The sequence below is a fragment of the Pelodiscus sinensis genome, chromosome 5 (assembly GCF_049634645.1).
Source record: "Pelodiscus sinensis isolate JC-2024 chromosome 5, ASM4963464v1, whole genome shotgun sequence".
NCBI lineage: Eukaryota > Metazoa > Chordata > Testudines > Trionychidae > Pelodiscus > Pelodiscus sinensis.
The window spans coordinates 54,059,003-54,083,186 of NC_134715.1; the positions used below are offsets into that span (position 1 = coordinate 54,059,003).

The following is a 24,184-nucleotide window of genomic DNA, read 5'->3' on the forward strand; positions in this document are numbered from 1 at the left end:
ATGAGAAGAATTAATAATAATTCCTGTCCATTCTTTGAGGGGGAAAATATATTTTCATCCTCCCACCAAAAAAATTTTTCAGAGTAATTAAGAAGTATGTCTTGTGTAGTGAATGGTAAGCAGTACCATGCTCCTCACTGCAAACACAAATGTACTTTCTACATTTTTCCATTGGTTAGGATTCCACTTACCTGTATCAGTAGAATAGACCCGGAAACTCTTGTCCCAAAAGCCACAAACTAGGATATAACGATTGTCAGAGGTGATAACAAAACACTGGGAATGGACCTGAATACTCTGGTCTAATAGGTCAGTGATTTGCCTCCTGTGCATACTTGTATTGCTGGCTAAAGAGAAGAAGATGGAAGAAAAAAAGGAGCATCAGTGTTAGCATCTACGTTCACTGAATTTCAACCACTTTGTGAATGGATAGGCATGTATCTAAGCTAAATTTTATTGCTACCTCAACCCCCTGCACATGTGTGGGCAAGGGAGAAGAGGAAAGGCACATTTTGTCAGTGGGTTTCATAGATATCTGCTGACTGCAGAGGAACAGTGAGAAGCAGGAACCTTGAGTTCAATTCCAGGCTGTGGAGGGCAGTGGGAATTTTCAGCCCAGGTGATTAAAACTGTAAGCCACTACAAGTCCTGCCAATAGTAAGGTATAAAAAAATTATAAATTTGAGCGTAGGACCCTATAACTATTTAATTCATACAGCTGAGGATTTGTAGAAGATACATTTGAGAAGAGATGAAATCTTATAGTATAGGTGCTAGACAGACTAAGGAAATCATTAAGGGTTCACTTCTGACTCAGACCACAGCAAGACATTTAAAGGCCCCCATTGACTTCATAAGGATTTGAATCAAGCCCTCAATCTATCTGTGCCTTGATTTCCCCGTCTGTGAAATTATAACACTTCCTAACTTTTTGAGGTCTTGTCTGCTCCTACTGTAATTCAGAGCAGGGACTATTGCTTCTTGTCTATTTGTACAGTACAGTAATGGGGCCTTGATCTGAGCTGGGCCCACTAACAACAATCTTCAATAAATGCCCTATGGAAAACTCTTATATTACTTTGAGAAACAATTAAATTTATAAATATATAAAAACAATTTATAAATAAAAACTAAGGTATGGTCAACATGCCCTTCTTGTGAATCATATATTGTGCATATTATTTTTGTTAGATAAATTAGATCACTCTACTTTTACGTGACGGTAGACAGGCAGGGAAAAAGTAATTTAAAAATAAGTACATGGACTTGGTTTTTAAATACAATTATCGTTGTCCAGTTCATATTTTTATTCAACAGACTATTACCCTGAAACTGCCAGTTTAAAAAATAGAGAAATTATGAGGCTTTAAAAAAAGAAAATGTACATATTTATAAGCTTCTTAAAATAAAAAAAAGAGAACACATTTCTTTTCAAATATGTTTTTTAAATTGTCTCTAAGGCAGAATCATTATGCGCCAAGTTACAAATCACGCTGAATTAGAGTTGCATTCCCACCAAAATAAGGGGTTATAGTATAAACCTGTAGTGAACCAACTATGTTAATATGAAAAGCATCACTATAATAAACCACTCATTTATTATAAAGATTCATTTAAATGAAAGTGAGGCTCTTTTCTCTCTCCTTAAAAACACAGACATACAAAACCACTGATGGTAATCCAAAAGACTGCAGCGCCCTAGAAAAATGAATATTAATATCTTAACACTAAAGCTGGCGGGGCAATAGATTTCAACTTTGGAACCGCTTTGCAATTATGCATTAATCCCCTCAGTGTGAACAGCAGGTCCATGAAGAAAGGATTGATCTCCTTTAATGATGAAACCCTGGCACCACAGTTTTATTTTTCACAACACAGTGCTGTTAAGAACCCCACTGGTATTATGAAAATTTCCTCGGCAAAGGAGCTCCATCACATTACCAGAGCACCAATTCATCATAACGTGCCTCGCTCCTGCTCATCAACAAGTCTGAGTGATGAAAAGATCCAATATTATCCTGACAGTACTTCATGCACATTCTCAATCACACATTATTACAGCATCCATATTAATTTTCACTGACACGCGTCCTAGGCCTGTTCAAATTAGGCAAACCAACGAGGGGGAGTTGATGAAATACCAGCATAGCCACAGCTCATTGCATTCCAATTTGCATGCAAATGGTTTATCAGGAAAATTCCATTCCCAGCAACCAGCAAGTGAAAAACAACCGTAATCTACACTTCAGGGCCACCATACAGAGCTTAATGAATCGCAAAGAGAGAAGAAAGTGACAGACCTATGAGAGGATCGATTTCCACTGGCAGCTGGTATGGCTGGTCCTGTACAGCACCTTGATGAGCTGAAATTCAGAAACGAAGATTTTAAAAGTCAGCATTGTTTTCATATATTAAGCCACATCGAAATGATAAATCAAATCCTACAGGCAACTGTTTAACCATTCAGGTTTCTTTCTTGAATAAAAAAAATTGCAGGAATTTTCATGGGCTGCTTATTAAACATTTATTTTAGATTAGTGCTATTCGGAATGTGTGCCATCATCAACGGTTCAGGTCCTGAGCCATAAGCGATAGCAGATGCTTTACTGGCAACCTCTCATGTCGCAACAAAGCAAAATTAAGTGGTAAAGAGCACTGAAAACAAAATGTGACAACCATCTGCTGACTGTAGCAAATACTATTTCCCCCCTCTTTTACTTTTTAAAGAGATGCTTTGAACAGCAAAGCACGATGGACCTCTTAAAAAAATCATCTTTTGATGGAGACCGAGAAATCTCCAAATCACATAATATTTCATGGTTTAAAAACATTTATTTGCAAGTTTTAGTAAAACTAAATAAATAATTCTGCAGACTAACATTATGTCTAAACATCCAAGCACCTGGCATGTCTCGGGAATATTTACTTACTGGATTTTACATCAATATTAGTAGTCTACAGCTTCAATTAAAAACTCCAAACCCCACTTGGAAGTGGAGGCTAATGTAAGACATGAATCACTGGTGTAACATCTCTCATTTCTCTAATTACCGCACAGAATATAGCTTTATTATAAAACTTAGTATCAGATTGATTCCCTAGTTTAAATGGAACTTAACAGCAGCCGTGCTACAATGAAACATTAATATTTTATGAAACAGTGCCAGCTCCAGCCCTGTATAGATGTGCTTTGTTGGACACTGATGTCATAAACTGGTTGATAAAACCACCAGATTAGTTGAGTGAGGCAGGTATGGGATTTTAAATAGTAGTCAGTATGACAAGATATTACTTGCCAAGTAAACATGCTTTGTCATGATGCCTCACAATACAAGTCTTCCCTGTGGATGGTGCTATGATCATAGGAGGAGACATGGAATAGTTATAGTACCTGCCTTCTTAACCTATGCAAAGCCCAATTTTACTACTGGATTTGAAGGTTAATACAGCCTCAGCTAACTTCAGATCCTTCCCCCTTCTAGGATGCCATATCAAGCTTCCTCAAATGTGGCATCCCATAATAGCTTGGCAGTAGTGGTTGGTGTACTATCAAAGGAGTTTCTGAAGTGTAGATTTTTTTCCACCTCTCTGCACAGAGAGAAGAGTGTCTCTAGATGAATACAATGACAGTGGCTGAGAAACTTGGCTTACTGTGCTGCTGTTTCTGGGGAACAGAATATGGAGGCAGCGGTCTACAGTCATTTGTTGCTGGATAATAGATCACCAAGTAGCATGCATATGGAGAAGCCAAGGCAACTTCTACAATTTTAGAACATCTACCAGGTATATTTTCCTGAATGTGACTATTGAGTTTTATGCATTCCTAGAGAGTTTTTAATTCGCTGACTATTGAAAGGATGTTCAATCTTCCATCCAAATGCTATGACTATTATCCACAGGTTTCGGTCAGGTCTTTGTTAGCTATTTAGACAACATATTCTGTTTCAGAGGTTTTCTTAAAGAGCTGGAATAAGGACAAGAGTTTTCCACTTGGACATTGTTGGTCAGTGATTTACAACAGCTGGGGAAGAGCTTGGGGTCATCTGGCTTTTTTCCAAATGTAATCAGCTGGGTGTGGGTCCAAATTTCCTTGCAGGAAATCAATAATGTGGACATTAACCTGGTCCGAACATTAAAAGACTGTCCTCTATTTTAACTATTTGGGAAGAAGCTATATTTTTCTTCTTAGAAGGTCTTTGACAAGCTAACAATTTACTGCAGGGCTGTCAGAGATGAATTGTCTTTTGTGGCTCTGGCTTGAGACTGCTGTAATTATGGAATGAGGATGGGTCCCTCAAGGATTAGAGAATATAGGAATTCAAAACAGAACTGGCTACATGATAATGTCCAACGAACTACAGAATGGATCATTAATGTGTGTGGTTAAGTTTATGGATATATTGTTTCTTTTTCATTAGCAAAGACTTTCAAGTGTCTAATGTTGCGTGTGTGTGTCCGTCCTAGTTGCGGGGGATATGAGTATTTCAAATATTTTCAGTTTTGATTTCTGGCTTTCGTTCTCATATCCAATTGGTAGGTACAGGTTGAAGCTCATTAGTGTGGAATCCTTGGGACCTGACTGGTGCCAAACCAGACAGTTTTCTGAACCATGGGAAGGCAATACTGTCTAGCTGCATTACCAACACTTCCATTGCTTATGGGGCTATTAGAAGACATTTAGGGGGAAATTAAAGCTAAATAACAGCACATAACACTGAGAGCCAAGACTACTGGCTATAAACAAACTTCTGAGACCACAGGAAACTTGGCCACACCCATGATAAGAGGACTTTCAGGTAACTAAAATCATGCCAGACCACAGATGTTGCCAGACCAGAGAACGTTGGACTAGATAGGCTCAACCTATAGGAGCTAGCACAGAACAATTCAGGGAGGTTATGAATGTTTCTGCAACAGCAGTACCTCCCAGACTCCTAGAAAGGTTCTTTATTTCATAATCTGAGAACAAGGCTGAAGAGGAGTTCCAAGATGGAAGGCTTTCCTTACAAGAACTAAAATCTCATCAGGAACAAATGAGGGCTGGCCCAAGCCAATGTTCTTCAGGTACCAGACAGCATTGCTTTGTGTTTTACAGATCCATTTTTAACTCTTAGTTAACTATTATTAACTATTAGGAATCCATTCAGCCTAGTGGATGCTTGCAAATATTTATTATGAAAATGAAGTGGTGACTTATTGCTTAAGTTTTCTTAAATATTGCCTGATGACTTTGGTAAGTAGCTCTTTCTACTGATAGCTTGTTGCTTAACGGAATTTAGATTGTAGTGTTCTGTTGTACCTTAGAAAGGTCCTCTTTGTCTAACTGCAACAAGTACAATGTACTAATAGACTGGATTAGTATTTACAAACAAAAATTTAAAAATGTTTCTATTGCCAATTTTCAAATAAACCCAACTAGAAAATACCATTTTGTGATGGTAGCAGTTTCTAATGCTAAAATTTCTTTACTTACCAGGAAGATTATGCCATTTGTTCACAGCAAACAGTCTGTTAGCAGTGACTGTGATCACAGCAGGAGTTGCCAGACCAGGCTGGGTGTTGGCTGCTACATGAGTGACAGGGGAGTTGGATGGGAACTTTAGGACCATGATAACATCCTGTTGAGCTTGGTCTGTGAACATCAATGGACTCTGCAGGAGGAGATACTGTTGAGTGGGCAAACAAGAACCCAAACACATGGGAAAAGAAAAGATAGGGCAGGGAAAAGAAAAACAGGACAGAACAAGTGAAGTAAGACTGAATTAAAATAAGCAAGAACCAATAGCAATGCAAGTAAAAATAAATGAAGTAGCAGTAAACAGGCTAGTGGAAACAACTATTTTGAGAGGACATCCTTCACATACACCCTTAAGGTAGCAGCATTGCAGAAAAGGAAAAGATCTAAAGTCAATGTTGTCTGCAAGTTGTATTAAAAAGTTTCCAATTGCCTGTCTCTGGCAAATGCATTATCTTCCACATCTTCAGAAGTAGCACACCAAGGAAAGCAATTTCAGAGAAGCCCATAACCAAGAAAGTGAGCAATTCCTTCTCCCATTGACCATCACAGATTCTACTTAGTTGGCAGACAAAGATTCTTTGCAAGCCAAATGGAGAGAGGGGAAAAAAGCAAACTCAAACAAATATATATATATATATACACACACACACACACACACACACACACACACACACACACATACTGTGTGTGTGTATATGTATGTTGTGCAGAAATAAGACTTAAGCAAGACACAAAAGTAATTATGTGTCTTTATGCACAACATAATTAAACACAGTTGTAAAGGAAACATTTATAAAGTGGATGGAATCACAGACATCATCCCATTACATTGCAAATACCTTTGCTGTCTACAAAAGTCTAAAACAGGAAATAAATCTAGATTCCCCCTAGCCCAATCAATATAATAGTTTTGTTTTCAACGTAACTAATGGAAAGTTTATCACTAAGACCCCTAAGATCACTGCAAATGTTAAAACCAAATATTGATTTTCACAGATTTGTTAAACCATGCAATTTGCATGTCAAACAGTTACAGAGCTGAGCAAGTAACATAATTTAACAGGATTGTTTTTACCACTATATGGTGTACCACAGAGAGAGGAAGAGCTGGTTGGTCCCTGGACAAGGAGGGGGCCAAGGTGGCTCAGCACTCCCAGAAGGGGAGGAGCTGAGGGCACGCAGCCCTCAGTACTGCACTGCTGCCCTTCCCCCCCATTCCTCCACCAGCCCTGAGAGCCACCTGGAGCAATGCCATGCAGCACTCCAGTGGCAATTTAAAGGGTCTGAAGCTCTGACCTCTGCTGCTCCTGAAGCAGCAGCGGCTGCATGTGGGAGTCCTGGATCCTTTTGAACCAATGACGCAGAATTATTATTCCACTGTCCACTGCCAACTATATTCCTTTGGTATGTTTTCTTGTCAATAACTAAATTGACTTGTCATTAAATAAATAAATATGTTGAGTAGTACACTTGGCTATTTTCTGCGTGCAATATTCCAGTACATAGATGCATATATAAATGTGGAAGTGAAAACATTTAATATATATTAATTTAGAACTAGTAAAAGAAATTAAATACATTTGCATTTTTATTATCACTCCTTTTTAAAAAATTATTAAGAGTACTTAGAAAAACATATCGCACATGAATTCCTATTTACAGTCTTTGCATAAAGGTGTAAATAAAAGCAACTAATAAGCTACCCAGACACCCTTCGGAACAAGTGGCTAAAAGCCAATCAATATTATGAGTTAATCCTCCCTGGATGCTCATTCAATTAAAGGTGTCAGTAATGCCTCATCTGATGTGGCCTCAATTAAATCCAGCTATCTGATGGTGTGAAAACACAGGGGGATACAGCAACAGCAGCCAAACCAGACATATAGGCAGCCTTCGTGTGACTGCTAATTACTACACCTGGTGTATATTATGGCTTGTGCACTTAACAGCACATGGTGGCTTTTATTTCTGCTGTATTCACACACAGAAAAACACATTGAAACTTCAGTAAATAATATGATTACAATGATAAAACATTCTTGTGTGTGATGGTATAAAACCCCTTCTTCACCATATAACACATCGTCACCCTAATTTTTCCCCTCTTGGAAACCTTACACTACTTTTAAAATTATTAGAACAACAGTTCCGTAACATCATGTGATACTAGCCAAAGGCAGTGGTAAAGAAAGAATGTGAAGCACAGCTTAATTTCTGTATGCAAAGCTACAGAACTTGGTTATGAAATAACTCTGTCCACTAGATGTCCAATATTTACTTAGATAATCATCATGTAACTTACTCTGATGAAACTGTACACTCCTTACTACATGAAGTGCTTGTTGGTAACACCAATTTATTCAGCTAAACTGGGGTGAGTCGGTAACAAAATCAATAGATTTTGATAGTTCATGGGTAAGAAGTTTTAGGTCTATTAGGCTCCTATTGTACATGGTTTGTAAATTATGGTATATACATTTTAGGGTTGGGGTTTTTTTGGGTGTGTATTTAATTTTAAAGCTCTTTTCACTCAGGGACATTTTTAACCCTAATAAGGTAAGTTTCATAGATCCTAAAAGAGAGAATTCTCTTGTTTACACTTAATTTTTTAAAAAAACCATGGACTATCTTTGACCAGTAAGGGAATGTAACATTTAGAGAAATTCAGGAATTAACAGAATGTTTGTTCCAGTTGGTCACAATATAATTTAACACATACTGGTTCTGAGTTTTATAATGACACATATGTTATTTTAGACTTGCGGCTGCATATGATATAAAATGGAAACTAATTAATAAAAATAATAATGATAAAATAATATTTACAAACTAACAGGGGTAAAATAGGAAGCATGTTAATACTCAGTGCCTGGATGTTGTCATCCTAGTATTATTGAAAAACGCATTAAAATAAGTTTCAACTCAAACTAGTAATTCTAGTTTTTAGGGGAAAGTTTATGCCCGAGGGGAAAGACTAGGAGCCTCCACCTCTTCAATCCAGAGCTCTTAGGGGATCTTCCTAAGGCAGGGATATTCCCTTGTCTCTAGCCTGAATTGCTCCACATGCGCAGGTACCAAACAGAAATACATTTCCAGGTAACTCCTTTCCCAAATACTAGTTCATGAACTCACCTCAGAAATTCGTCTACATGACAGAGTATCATGGCTCCTAGTCCCTTTTGCTCCCCACCCACACATTTTCTACAAGGAGTTCAACTTCTGGGAGCTTTGTCTTCCCCTTAGCCTCAATCCACTGTCTGGGAAAAGGTCCTTTCCATTCAGAGAAAAGAAGAGAAGCATAGGGGACATAGATACAGATCCTGTAAGGTGCTGAATGTAAACTCAGAGGTTCTGAGACTCCTCAATTTCCACTCATACTCAGAATTGTGGAGGCTTAGGACCTCGATATCTCACATACTTGAACTGTTGAAAAATTTGGATCCACCAAATTACACTGACAAAGTACCTTTAGGGAACATCGATGAGAAGTTTCTGTAATGTGAACTTCCATAATCTTTTTAGCTATCAGTGAACTAATAATAGTCAAGCATTGCAAATACTAGTGAGGACTGATATTTCAGAAAGTTCTAGTTACAATTCAATACACAGAATCTTACATTCCCACACACACTCAAACATATCCTCCCAAAAATCTGAACATGTGAAACAACTGTGCAGAAATAAATAAAAATGAATGGGTCACAAAGAGTTAATATGATACATACCACCTGCATGGCAGAACTTCTTGGAGGATGTGGCTCTATGAGTAGTTGGGAAGGGGTCTGTCCAAAACTTCGTATTTGAGCTTCAACAGCCTGGAAAAGGAACAGGCAGGTTTGCATGTTAAGAGGTGCTAATTACAGGCAATAGAACCATAACTGTCACCTGAAAATGTCATTCCACACTTCTGGCTTGCTTCATGTTGAAAATCAACCCCGTGTGTTCACTGTGGGGCTAAGTGCTTGGCACTGGTACTGAGAATGAGGTAATCATTTTAGCATTGTGGATGCTATTTCCATGAGAAACTCTGCAAAACCTCATCCTGCTCAGTGATATTAAACAGAGACCGGCTATTATAATCAGAAACCCTTCTTATTGGCTCCATTTCTCCTTTCTAACACTGGCTTATCCTTCTTGCTTCATACTTGAGGAACAAAAGCTAATGTTTTGCAGGTACTAAGAAAGCCTGCAACTTTTTGGTTAACTCCAAGTATCCAGCTGCATGTCAATAATTAAGACAAAAAAAAGGGCAACTTAGCGTATATTTTTTCCAATATATTTTTATAAAAAAGGAAGACACATTCACTGTAACATTGATTATACTACTAACAGCAAATCAACCAATAAGAATGTAGAAAAAATAGATCAAGACAACAAAAAACTTCAAATAGGTTCTTTCGTATACATTTGTCAACAAATATTTGATTAAAACTATGCCAATCGCTCTCTCCTGATACCTAGTCACTTTTATCTCTAAACAATCAAAGGAAAAGAAACCTCATACTTTGTTATTCTTTTAAGTTAACATTTAGAGATATAGGAATCCTATACTGCCTGCCTCCATCTTGATTTCCTGAGTTTGCATTTTTGGCCTAAAAGAAACTAGAGATTTTGAGAAACCTAAAGCCTGATTTTCAGAAGCAACCTTCCTCTGAAACATCAGGCCCTTAAAGTGTTCCCAAAAGTGTCCAGAAATTGAAGCACTCCAAAACAACTTACTTGCTCTACACCCCCCCCAACAACTGTTACATTCTTGCTCTACACACACACACACACACACACACACACACACACACACAAATGCACAAAACCCACTGGCTTCCACAGAAAAGGCTCTTACTTTGTTTATTGCTTACCTGGCACTCTGTATTTTTAACCACTTGTTAGTATTTCTGCGATAGCTAAACAATCCTTACAGTAAATTTTCTCTAATTCATTAATTTCAGATAAGAATAAATTGTTACTCAAACACGACACTGCTCAATGTAGAAACAACAAAAGCAAAAATTAGTGCCACCTGAAATTCTCTCTGAAGATTTGAGGCTTCATTATGGAGCCATTCTTCTATCTTTATAGATAAGAATTGTGCCATTCCAAAAGTATTTGATCTTACTGCTAATATAGGATTGTATTTTATTTTTATATCTATCTATCTATCTATCTATCTATCTATCTATCTATCTATCTATCTATCTATCTATCTATCTATCTATCTAGAATAAGCTAAAACAATGTTACAAATATGCTCGGGACAAATTCTGATACCCTTACTCATTGAGCACACCCACTGCAATAACTTCATAGGGACTGCTCAAGAAGTCTCTCAGAAACAAGCTATATACAAAAGATACCATATACTAAAGATACAAGCTATACACTCTTAAAAACCTGATTTTTCTCATTCATACACATATGCTGAGACCCAATGAGTAATTATGAGACACAAGATAAACACAGTCCAAAACCAAACTGGCATATCTGCATAGAACCAGGCACTGGACCTGATCGGTACATTAGGAGTTCACACAGAGATAGCTCTTCCAGCCTGAACCAGGCATATTTCCTCCTCCAACAGGAGATAAAATTTCTAATATCCAAAAAGTACAATAGACTTGGGCATCTCTGATAACTTATGGGGCTAACTAAATTAATATTAAAGTCTGCCAACTAGCCCAAAAGAAAAAGAGCTGTTGAAACATTATAACTGTATGCACAGCACAACAGTCAGACATATTGACACAAAGAATAGCCTCCTTTCTCCAGTGTCTATGTTCTGTGAAGATCTGTGACAAGTGAAAAAGGAGAAAATAATCTGGGTCTGAAGGTAGTAGCAGACTTTAGCACGATTACTTTCATTTATTTTCCACAATTTTGAGGAAAGGCAACAAATTTTTTTCTCTTCGAACATTGCAGCCTTTTAACCACAACCAGGAAAGCTCATTAGCACAGTGAGTTACTTCATAATCCCTGGTTGCCTCCAAAAATCACTCCAAAAAAGTTCCTCCAGCATCACATAGCCTGAGGAACTGTCAAAATGTTCCATACCATAGGTCAACCAAACCCAGGACGATCTCCTCAAGCAACAGGAAATGTATGATGGCAGGACTAAAATCAGTCTGCACTTTTCCCATTCATGTAGCAACAAAGAACTTGAAGTAATACAGGGCATTTTAGCTATTGGTTACAACTCGGACTTCTGCCCCACATGGTAAGGGAATATCAGACAGGATCATATGAAGCCTCTACTGAAAGATAATTAATGCCTCTTCTGAAGAGGCAAAACTGCTACTTATCTTAGAGCATGAAACAGTTTGATCAGTAGTCAAAAAGACATCACCTGACCTTCTGGATATGGTAAATTAAGGCTGAGCATCAAATCTCACTTTCCTAGGCAATTTTGATAATGGCTTTGGTCATTCATTGACATCAGAAGAATTTGTGTTTTTGCATTACTAAATTTCTCCATGGCATACAATAACGTGAATAATTATGATATTAATGACTATAAATAGAATTTAAGGAAATGATCATTGATAATTTAAAATATCTTCACAGTTATAATTTTAGGGTGCTTTCAGGTAATAAAGCTTTTGTTGTGAGATATTAGTTATCAAGATCCTTTAATTTATTCATTAATTAAGAGGATACTTGTGTAACTAGCATGAAACTTTCTCCAAGGCATAATATAACTGTAAATTAATTTATAAATACAAGTATTCTGAGCAAAATTTTACCAGTTAGTAGACAGCATTTGCTTACAGAAGTAACCATTTGCTATATACTCTCAAGCTTTTCTTTTCTCCCCCACTTCTTTCTTTAGCAAAATTTAGAGAAGAGAAGAGAAAAACAAATGATGACTTAAGCTTGTTTAAAATGTAGTTTTTGGCTACTGTTTAACACAGATATTTTCAGTCTCTGGACACATTCCCTAATTTAACTGTGAAAAAAGTTAATTCAATAGTATGCTGTACCCACCAAGTAGGGTTGTAAATTATTTTGGGAAGCGGGTGGGAGGGGGTTGAACATATGGATATAGTTAAGGTAAAAACAGATGTTTGTTACTTTTCTTTGCAGAAACACTCAGAAATGAATTCAAAATTGCTTTTTTCATGTTTATGTCTGAAAACTATAAAACTGAATATGAAAGAGGGAGGGTAGAGGGGGAAATGGAGGGATGTAGACAAAAAGAGAAAGAATGCAAGGGACTCTAAAGTTTTTATCTCAAATCATGAATATTATAAAGGCCCTTCAAATGAAAGGGCAAGTTATATTATTAGATTATCTTCAGATTTAAAGTCTTTTATGGAAACAAGAGTTGGTTTTATCAGTTCAGTCACCTAGCAACAAGTTGTGTAAGAGTCCAACAGCATGCCCATTTGCAAATGTGTAACCCATTTCACATGCAAAATTATTATTGCTACATTCCTATTAGTCTTCTTATAGGAGAATACAACAGGCAGAAGTGATGATCCCTTTCTGAAAGTGTGCTTTTACATATCTAACTGCAAACATTTTCAGCTACTACTATACCAGGTAGGATTTAAATTCCACACATTTGAGAGACCAGGTGAAATAACATCCTGTACTATTAAATACATTCCTTCAAGCATGTGTTAAGTCCAAGAAAGGCTTTGGGTTCATCTTTCTTCTTTCTACCAACTATTTTGCCCAAGATATAACAATCCTTGAAAAAGTAATTACTTTGGCTTTTTGCCTCCTTACTTCACCACTGAATATTCAAAAAGGTTTACACACATGTTCCTGAGTGATTGAACAATATGCAACTATGATTGCTTGATTTTCCTTCCTTTCACCCAGACCTTGCTTAACAACACAAGGAAACACTGAATATTTGACAGGTTCCCATTCAGACAGTGAAGTTGAGTGGCTTACTGGCTAGAATGAATGGCTTCGCTCCCCTCTGGGAACATGATTAAAATCAAGCTTTGATAATAGTAATTGAAAAACCATTCTGATCAGATAGTTACTTAAAGGTTCTAAGTTAAGGTTCTCAGTTAAATTCCTCATGGACTACAATCAAGATAACATTAACCCTGGAGAACAAGCCTGGCTCACCACAATCAGATAAACGGCCAAAGATTAAAGACAAGAAACTCTTTATAATGCCCTCTCTTTTATTAGATATTAAAGCTACCAGATCATGGTTGTCAATAATTGGCAGAAATAAGCCGTTTATGTGCTGTGTTCTGGCTCTGTGGCTACAATGCCTTGAACCAGGGGAAAATACACTCTTGAGTTTTAGTGTCAAAAATCCACATGCTTATATGTTTGTTTTTCAAAAAATAAAATAAAATGAGCAATCTAGTTTTCATGCCAAAACAGAAAATCATTCTACTATTTTAACTTTAGTAACTCAATCCTTTTATTTTAATAATCACAGTTCCTTTACCTGGCACAGCTTAACTATTCACCCAATTTTAATGTTTTAAAAAGAATGCAGAATTTACATGTTTGGCTTAGAAATCTAGCAAGCATAAAGGAGAAAAAAGAAATGATGACAGATCAACAGTTACACTATATTCTGACAGTGTTGTTACCAATGTATGCTATCAAATGGCTATGCATTTATTTAGAATATTACAAATGTACAAAATCTATGGCTGACGTTCTACACTGTGGATTTTTTTTTTAATTGTGTAAGTCAAATTACATACTAAAGCATTATCAAAAGGCAGAAATGAGAACAGGTTATACCTCCCTCAGTGCTCCCTGGTCTGGCACCATCGGGACCTGATCAGTACTGAACAAGGGAATCTGCCGGACTAGGGGAAGTCAGTGCCACCCCTCTGCTGCTGATGGCTGCAGGGCTCCACTCTGTTAGGAGCAGAGGGGCCCGCATTGACAGAGCAGGGAATGGAGAGAGTGAACCAAGCCCCCATAGCAGCCGGGCTCCACTGCCAGCCACAGGGCTGAACTCCTAGCCCTCGGCCACAAGGCTCTGCACTCACCCTTGTGAGGGCCAGTTGCTGAGTGTGTATAGGGTTGCAAGGTAGCCGGTATTTTTGCCTCCTGGCAGGGGGGGAAAAAATCAGAAAATACCGGACATTTTAGGTATCCAGTATTTTCTGATTTTTTTTTAACTGGACAGGAGGTGAAAATACTGGACTGTCCAGGTCAATACAGGCAGTCCCCGGGTTACGTACAACATAGGGACTATAGGTTTGTTCTTAAGTTGAATCTGTATGTAAGTCGGAACTGGCGTCCAGATTCAGACACTGCTGAAACTGACCGCCAGTTCTGACTTACATACAGATTCAACTTAAGAACCCCAAGTCAGCTGCTGCTGAAACTGATCAGCAGCTGATTCCAGGAAGCCCGGGGCAGAGCAACTGTGCCTTGGGCTTCCTGTAGGCAGCGCTGGTCAGTTTCAGCAACGGCTGACTTGGAGACGTCTGGGGCAGAGCAGCTGGGGTGCTGCTGGGTTGCTCCAGTAGCACTGCTCCTCGGCGCTACTGGACCAACCCAGCAGCACCCCAGCTGCTCTGCCCCAGGAGTCCTGATTCAGCCGCTGCTGAAACTGACCAGCAGCGGCTGAATCAGGACTCCTGAGGCAGAGCAGCTGGGGTGCTGCCAGGTTGGTCCAGTAGTGCCCAGAGCGGCGCTGCGGGACCAACCGGCAGCGCCCCAGCTGCTCTGCCCCAGGGTCCACAAGAAAAGCCTGGTCTGCTGGGGGGGAGGGCACACTAGCTGCGCCCCCCCCCCAGCAGACCAGGGGCACAGGGAGCAAAGCGGCAGCGGGGGGTGTCTCGCCTCTGAGGCTTTGCTCTGGCACGGGACCGCTTTGCTCCCGGTGCCCCTGGTTTGCTGGAGACCGTCCCCAGCAGACCAGGGGCACCAGGAGCAAATCCGCAGCCGCAGCGGGGTTCCGCGCTTCTGAGGCTTTGCAAGAGCAAAGCCTCAGAAGCGGGGGACCCCGCCGCGGCTGCGGGTTTGCTCGCGGTGTCCCTGGTCTGCTGGAGACGGTCCCCAGCAGACCAGGGGCACCGCGAGCAAACCCGCAGCAGCTAGGTTCTCTGGCAAAGTCTCAGAAGCGCGGGAACCCGCTGCTGCTGCGGCTTTGCTCGCGGTGCCCCTGGTCTGCTGGGGACCATCTCCAGCAGACCAGTGGCACCGCGAGCAAACCCGCCGGGGTTGCGGCTTTGCTCCCGATGCCCCTGGTCTGGTGGAGACGGTCCCCAGCAGACCAGGGGCACCGGGAGCAGCTTTTCTCGCCCCGGAGGTCGAGGTGGCGGGACCGCTGCCTGTGAGCTCCGGGGCGAGAAAGCCCTGTTCGTATGTGCGGATCCAACATAAGTCGGATCCGCGTAAGTCGGGGACTGCCTGTACCAGACACTTGGCAACCCTATTAACTAACTATAGAAGTCCAGACCAGAGAGACTGAACCTGTAATGGCAAATGGACCACAAAGATTGTAGTACAAATTCCTTGCATTCTAACACAAAACAAAAACCCATCCAAACTACACCACATACTTGGGGTTGCCATATATATATATATATAGAAACTAATTATTTCTCTGACTTAGCTCAGAAAAGTAATACCTGGTAGTGTTTGTATGAAAGAACTGCACATGAGTCCATATGTTATAATTGAAGGGGAAAGAAAAGTATTGTGATGCACTCATCAGACTATAAAACACACTCTAAGCAACTTTAGAGTTGCATTAAAAAGTCTGATGTGAGAAAGCAAACATATGAGAAAAATTACATAATTTAGCTAAAAATTATTAGTAGACAATTGTATCTAATTACATGGCAGTCATTGAGATAAAATAGGAAATAATCACAGTTTGTAAAAATATGAACAGATTTCCCAATCAGGATTACATAAATTGTTCCAATCTGAGCCTATACATTCCAGGCATATTAAACTGAGGCCTAGCACAGCCTCACTGCAATCTCCAGTTCATGCAGCTGTCCATCTACTACAGTGTAATCCTAGCTGCCAATCTGAAAGAAACCAGTTAGTCAGAGCAGACACAACCAACAGAAACAAATGTCACTCAATAATGTTCAGAGGCACTGGGTTCATGGATAATTTCAAACAGTATCTCTGTCTGGAACACTGATGTGCTCATTCAAAACACCTAAATCTCTGGCTACTGGAAATAAGCAGATAAAAAGTAAAACTAGAAAAATGAGTCTGGTAGTACTTCAAAGAGACTGACAAAAATGTCATAAGAAACCAAATGAAACTAAGTAAAAAACCAATAATGGGGGCAAGAGTGACTAGATTTAATGCACACAAAAATGTAAATATTTGTGGGAGAGGGTCTGATTAGCAAAGTTAGCCATCACCACATTTTATTTATATACACATATTTTTCCACCAAAGAATATTATGTAAGGTCTTATATAAAAAGCTAGGATCTCACTGGTTCAGTAACATTGCTGTGAAATGCATGTACAAACACTAAATAAAGAGTTAAGTATGTATACTAAATATGTGCACCTAAAACTTGTATCACAGTAGAGGTGACAAACAGGTTTCTGCTATACCAAAAATGATAATTCAGTTGCTCCATAGGTCCACATGCAAAGTAAGCTTTGTAAGTGAACACCATGAGGAACCATTTTCATATGAATTTATTGAGGGGGAGAGGAGAGAATTGTGAGGTCATTAGTGTCATGATTATGAGGGTTAGCCAGCAGCCTGGGAATTAAGGGGTTAACTACACCTAGCCAGGTGGGGTGGCCAATAAGAATGTAGGTAGGACTTTCAAACTGGAACAAAGGAATTTGGGTTTTTTCCCTCCATCTCTCTGGGTGAGTCCTCTGCAGCTACAGAGAGGGACAAACATGTCTCTCTCTCTCCAAGAAACAATTCTTCATTTTCTGCATGTAGGGTAAAGTTTAGATAAATCCATCAGGTTTTCTTGTTTTATGATTTGGGTATGGGATCTGAGATCTGTATATGTTTTAAAATATGTTTTGGCTTTTCTTTGTAACTAAGTTCTAGGTCCATGGAGTTTTTCCATGAGTACTGTATATTTTATTACCTTCCCATCTAGTCATGATGCTTGCAACAGGAATATTGATGTAATAATAAAAGTTCTTTCTTTTCTTTTTATTATCCTGGCATTGGTTAATTGTGTGCCCTAATTTTTATTTTACGGGTGAGATTTCCCAAATGATCTTTCCCCTGATTTCTTTATTAACATTTGGGTGGTGGCAGCAGAAGTTTTATTCCCAAAATCTAGGGTTTTAAGATTTTGGGGGAAGTTTTATACCAAAACCTGGTAGATAAGGCTTTGGGGTACACCTGCTGGCCCCCACTTCTGCATTTATCATGCCAGAGTGGGGAAGAAGCCATGACAATTAGGAAGGCAGAATAATGTATGGGAGGGTCATCCTGACTCTGAGGAACAATGAAGTCTGAAGAATATAAGGTGAAGGCAAAGCTCACATCTTTTATCCTGAACCTAAGCAGCAAATGGACAATGCATTTACATTCATGAAAACAGAATCTCAACTAGACTTGGCTGAAATGTGCATCTGGATTGTGATAAAGTTCTTCAGCCAGATTAGCATCTTTAGTTTTTGTGTTATGATTTTTACAGATAACCCTGCTGTTCCTTTATTTTTTCTCACTCTCTCTTGAATCTTGAACCTTTGACAAACTTATTGTTGTTTTCACTGTAAATATAACTCAGTGCTATAGTATTATACAGTGAGATGATCTCGAGTTGAATCATTCAAGTTGATGTGTGCACTATTTTGTTGGAGACAGCAAACCTAGTATTACAGTGAACATTCAGTGGCCAAAGAGCTGGTACTACAGCAGAATGTTTCGAAGTGGTTTGGCACACCAGCGAACCCTACTGTTAACTTGCAAAGGAAATATAAGGGTTGGCATATCCCAAAGGATATTGCATGGGTGATCAATAGGCTGGTAGTGTCAGGGAGCTGACACCCCTTGAACACCAGCAAGTCTCCCCCTCACTGCAGACAGGGCCAGAGTGGGGAAAACAAGGTGAATCTCAGCCCTGAGCATCCCAAGAACTGTCTCAGTCTAGTTACTACTAGATCTGGTTGAAACTTTTCTGACAGAACATTTTTCCATCAGATAAGGCTGATATGCTGAAACTGCCAAAGCACTGAAATGAAACATTTCAATAAGGTCAGAACATTCTGTCAAAAACAGAATATCAAAACATTTGATCTTACCGGAATGGAACGTTTTGATTTTTTTTTAAATGGCTTTATTCTAAAATTTTATTTTATGTTTAAAATAAAAAGTCAAAATGTGGTGATATTTATAATCTCACAATGCAGTGTGCCCTATTCTGTCAAATATTTACATTTTCTGTGCACTCTCATCACTATGCATTTATATGTCTTTTGGTTTCTTTTGCCACTTTTATTCTGATTTGGACAAAAAAAATTACAAAAAAGCAGATTTTCCTACCAATTGAAATTCTAGTTCCTGCACAGCTACAGATAAAAACACTAACCATTAACTTATGCCATCAGACTTTTCAGAATCTGTGAAAGGTTAGACAACAAACTAAGAAAAGTAAAATATTTTGGTAAATAGAGAAATACAAATATTTAATTTCACATCTGCTGCACTGATGTGACATTTGTTTAGATAGTTGTAATTTTTATAATGTTGGACACAGTTTTCTACTGCCTTGCATTAATTATTTTTATCATCTGTTGATCACCAACACAATATCCTCTGGGATTTGCCAGCCCGTATTTTGCCCTTACAAGTTAACAATAGTAGGTATGTTGTAGTTCCAAATTGCTTTGAAACATGTAATGAACAATTTAAAAGAAAAACACCCCAAACTAAGATAATGTGTCATGACTCTTTTTAGAAGTTTTATTATATACAGCATTATTTAGTACATAAATTTTAATTAGGTTACATTTTAAGCTAACTGAAATCAAACCCAGAATGCTGACATGATAACAAATCAGTTTAATGTTATATAGGAATCTCCCAGAATGCTCAATTTTAGAGATACTGGAAATATGTGTCTATGGCATTCTGATATTCCACACTCCTTCCAATTGGAAAAAAAAGGGGGGAGGGGATGGGATTAGAACATATTCATCATTTTTGGACAGGCAGACAACATTTTGGTTATTATCTTATTGAAAACTTATTGCTTAGTTCCTTAGGTCTGTTTTCTCAAAGTACCACATAATGGCTACAGACTGCATCAGGATACCAGAGTTGATGGACTACTTGTCCAATACACAGGGCTTCAGTAATGGGAGCATTACTAGAGCAAAATGTTCATATTTCAATTAAATGTGTAAGAGTTTTACATTTAAAATTACATTTCCCAAGCCGTAAAGAAAAAAAGGTTTTCAGTTGCGTCAACTGAAAGTTAACCTGGAAGATTCTTTTACTCCTACCACTTCTCGGTCCTGACTTGATATCACATTGGCATTTACCTACCAATCATGACTAATAATCTTTTCCTTTGTGGCCTGGCCAGCAGGAGGGACTTGTACAGCAAATCATTCATCTACCTCCTCCCCCCATGAAATCATTACCTCTGCAAGAGGACTGTTTTCCAAAAGGCTTCAGAGGAAGAGATCAGAGTCTAGCACACAGCAATGTTGACAAGTCCGTCTCTGGCTGGCCACAGAAACAATGTGTTTGGTTTTGATTATATTCTTTTTAAATCAGGCACCATTTTATGGTATTTTTAGTGCTGGTTTTCAATTAAAACTAGACTAATCCTTAACATTTATTTGGCTTTTCACACACAGTTCATGGGCTGCACTATGTCAAATATACCATCTGTGCAGCACACTCCTAGCCAGTGATGCTTCAAAGATTGTTTCCACAATACTTTGAACTGTGTCTGCATGAATTCTTCACTTATTGTATTCAACACTTCTAAATTTACTATTCCATGGCAATGTTGTGTAATCACTTTATTCCCTTTTTAAAAAGCCCACTGCAACCACAACAAAGATTGTGCCCCACCTGCTGAAAACAGACATGCAGATAATTTCCCAACTATTTAGCAAACATTAACTATGCTATAAATACAAATTGTGTTTATACTTTGTGAAAGATTCACTGCTGTCTGTGTTTTCCAGCTGAGTTAAAGCTGAAATATGCTATTAACTCCCACCATGAATGTAACTGAAAGGGAGGCCAAAAATGCTTTCCCTGGGATAAGATATCAAGATCTGCTACTGCTGTCATGAAACTGGGGTCATGTAAACTAAACACTGCTGCTGCTCTTTTTGGAAAGCACAGAAAGCTCTCAAACTGTAAATATTTAAAAATAAAAATTACACTTATAAGGGGAAGATCGAAGATACAGAAAACTTACCCACAGATGATACTGAACGCTAAGCTAGGATCGAATTTCAGTGCCACCACTCCTAATGAATGTGGAACAAGTTTCTTTCTAAGACTGAAAATAACCTAGAATTATTTTTTCTATATGTGCAATTATAATAGGCATGGTCAAAGAAATATGCCAAATATGCTGTCCAAATTGATTCCTCTGATGATTATAATTCATAATTTTTGAAATTTCTGAGTCTGTGGAAATCAAAATTAATAGTAAATGGAATGAAGAAAATTAAATCTCTTATTATTCTCCATATTACCTTTCATGTATAAAATGTTGCTGTCTCATTTTAGAGAGGAAATTAAATCAATAGATACACCTTCCCCTAAAGAGGAAAACTCTTTTTCGTGAAAGTATTTGAGGTTTTTCAGTCCACTTTGTTTGAATTCATTATGATTTACAAGAGAGATTTGATAATGATAAAAATGTATATAGTGTGTAGGTATATACAGAACAGGACTTTTTAACCAAAAACCCTACATTTGGCTTAAAGGTAGATCTGTCCTCTGTTAGATCTCCTCAGAGACTGAAGTATAATTTTACCTCTTTCCCTGGGAAGAACTTTAGTGGAATATCCCTGAAACAATCTAAGATCCAAAATAGCTTAGCTTTAAATAAAACAATGTGTGTTAGAATTAACTCAAAAAGAAACAGTAGCAACATATTAGGACAAAACCTCCCAAGTCTTGGCCAAATGGTCCCAAATCTGGACCTCCACAGGCTGGATCTGCCTGCCAAGCCAATGGATCCAGCGCATGGCTGCCCTGGTGCTTCCCCACCTCCAGGCCAATTGAGACCTGAGGACAGGGAAGCGTGCAAAGTTTCCTCCCCCTGCCAGGGGCACGCAGCATCTGAGGGAACAGGAAGCTGTTTTAAAACAGCTGGTGATTCTCTGTAGGCACCAGCGATGGATGGAGGGGAGGGGGAATTCACACGCTCCCCCACCCCTGGGCCCATCGGGGTCTGTTGGTGGGAGGGCACGAGAAGTCTCCTGACCCCCGTCCCTTCCACCCAAGGGCCCGCCCCTTCCAGGACATCCCAGGGCCACTTCATAAATTTTGAAGTGGCCCCATTTTAAAAATTATTGCCCACCCCGGTTTAATGTCTGCTAGCTACTAGCTCTTATCCCCCTCTCTCTAATACACTATCACACTGTCTTCACTTCTTGTTAAGCCCTTGGGGGTTTTTAAGTAAAAGTGCAACCTCGCATTAACAAATTAGTCACAGAGTCCTATTCTATATTTGTAAAGGTATCATTAATGTTTGTGTTGTGCTCTAACTTGCGAAAGGAAAGAAGCAGCAATATACCAACAAGTGCACGCAGTTTTCCTGGCTGTGGACCCTTTCCCCACTGCAGTAGTTCAAATTCTCCCTCTTGTCCAATCCCAATCAGCCATTTGCTGTGAAATTATGCAAGTTTTTCATTCCCTTGGGTTTATCTGCCAGAAAGTAACATGTGGCCTATGGTTTGCATTTTAGTTTAAGAACTTCTATTACTGCAGTCAGATCCTTTCAAAATATTTCACTTCCCTTATTCCCATAGGCAGAAAGAATGGTTGGAAAAATTGTTCACAGCAGTATGAAGAGATGTAAAAGTTTTGCATTTTTTAATTATAAAAAGGAAATAATGTTAAAAAATATGTTTTAATCTGGTAGCTTTCCCTCCTAAACCAAAACTTCCATCTTGTAATAAATGTAACGCAACTGACTGTAAAAATAATGGTGGCAGCTGGAGCATCTTAAGAGTTTTAAGGACATTTTGTATTACTTTAAATTTCCCTCATCCTCAGTTCCTCCCACTATTATTGTGTGTGTGGCCTCATGAGGAGCCAGGTGATCAATACACAGAATGCAGATAAACAAGGATTTATCATGAGGCTTATATTTTAGTTATTGACAAGGCATAGATGTTGGTATGTATATTCTGACACACAATGTATCTAGAGATATTTCCAGGATTTAAATCGGGGTGGGGAACCTTTTTTGGGTTGGGGAGCCACTGAACCAAAGAAAAATCAGCTGGGGGTCGCACACAAGTGAGAAGTGGAGAAAACACCCTCACTGAGGCCTCTGACTGAGGAGAAAGACACTCTCCATATTCTCCTTGCACACCAGAGCCTACGGGAGCCAAGCCTAATAGATTTTACATGCTTCAGCCCCCAGGGGGACAGCAGAGGGACTGGAGTACCTACATGGGCTTCCCGATGCTGGGGAGGAGGGGCAGCTGAGCTTCAGGGGCTGGATCCAGGCAAACTGAGGGCCGCATCTGGACCCTGGGCCTGAGGTTCCCCACCCCAGTTTAAATACACATCCACTATTTCCATGAGATCATGAATGCTTAGTAAGTTGTATGTTTTTGAGTATGCAAAAACTTCTAGTTCTTTCAAGTTTGTGACCTAAAATACCTTTTCTACCTACATTTGTCATCCTTTAAAGTTCAATATCTAAATCCCTTTGAAAACTACAAGGGATCCCTATGCCCATCAGAAAGCTGGGAATATCCCTGCTGTAATGGGTATAAAACTCAGATTGCAGATCGATTCTAGATTTGCAGGGTATTAAAAATTGGATTACATTTATGGCATTTTAAAATATTTATAAAATCCCCTGATGTTCCTGATTGGATATCTGCCTATCTTGGGTATCTGCCTGTTGTAACTTTGGGGGGGGGGAAATGAAAAAAAGTTCCTCAGACAGGATGATTAAAGGCAAAACACTACAGCTGACTGAAAAAGCTCAGAGGTTGGGAATGTTAGTGTAAGTCCTCGGGGAGATATATTACTGGGCAGGCAGAAGGTGTGGCTGTCAAAGGTACATGATAAATTAATTTATCACATGATATAGAATGATTATGCACATAGATACCCACACTATCTTGTTTCTCATTACTTTAATCTTCATTCACGAACAGACAGAATAACTCACCATTGGCGATGACACTAGACTTCAGTCTGCACATCTATTGATAACATATACCACAAATGATCAACCTTGACCTATTTTTTATTCTAAAATACACAACTATATATGATATAGTGTAATACAGAGATTATATATTACACTAAATAAATATATATCAGAAGAATATCTTGTCCTCAGCTGAATAATATTAAAGGAAAATGCTGCAGTGGAGGAAACTTCAAACAACAACACAGCTTGGAACAAATACTGCTAGATAGTATTTGCTTTGTACAGTCCCATAGAGGAAAAAGTCTCAGAAGTCTCTTCATCAGCGTGGTTCTGATCAAATTCCTCTTTTACGTCGTCTTGGTTTTTTACTACTCAGTTCTGTCTTGCAAACAATATGGAGTAGCTCA

At 38.9% G+C, this 24,184-nt stretch overlaps 1 protein-coding gene across 8 annotated transcripts in view; it reads right to left on the reverse strand.

The window, feature by feature from the left end:
* LRBA (LPS responsive beige-like anchor protein) overlaps positions 1-24,184 on the reverse strand; it is a 559,238-nt gene that overhangs the window by 45,276 nt on the left and 489,778 nt on the right. For 7 of the 8 annotated variants that reach the window (XM_075930022.1, XM_075930019.1, XM_075930027.1 and 4 more), the window contains 4 exons: positions 9,244-9,333; positions 5,474-5,666; positions 2,301-2,363; positions 192-347 (listed from right to left, as the gene is read on the reverse strand). In XM_075930022.1, the coding sequence (XP_075786137.1) occupies positions 192-347; positions 2,301-2,363; positions 5,474-5,666; positions 9,244-9,333 (502 nt within the window). The remainder of the gene's footprint in view (positions 1-191; positions 348-2,300; positions 2,364-5,473; positions 5,667-9,243; positions 9,334-24,184) is intronic. The other variant, XM_075930023.1, reaches the window with a different exon arrangement.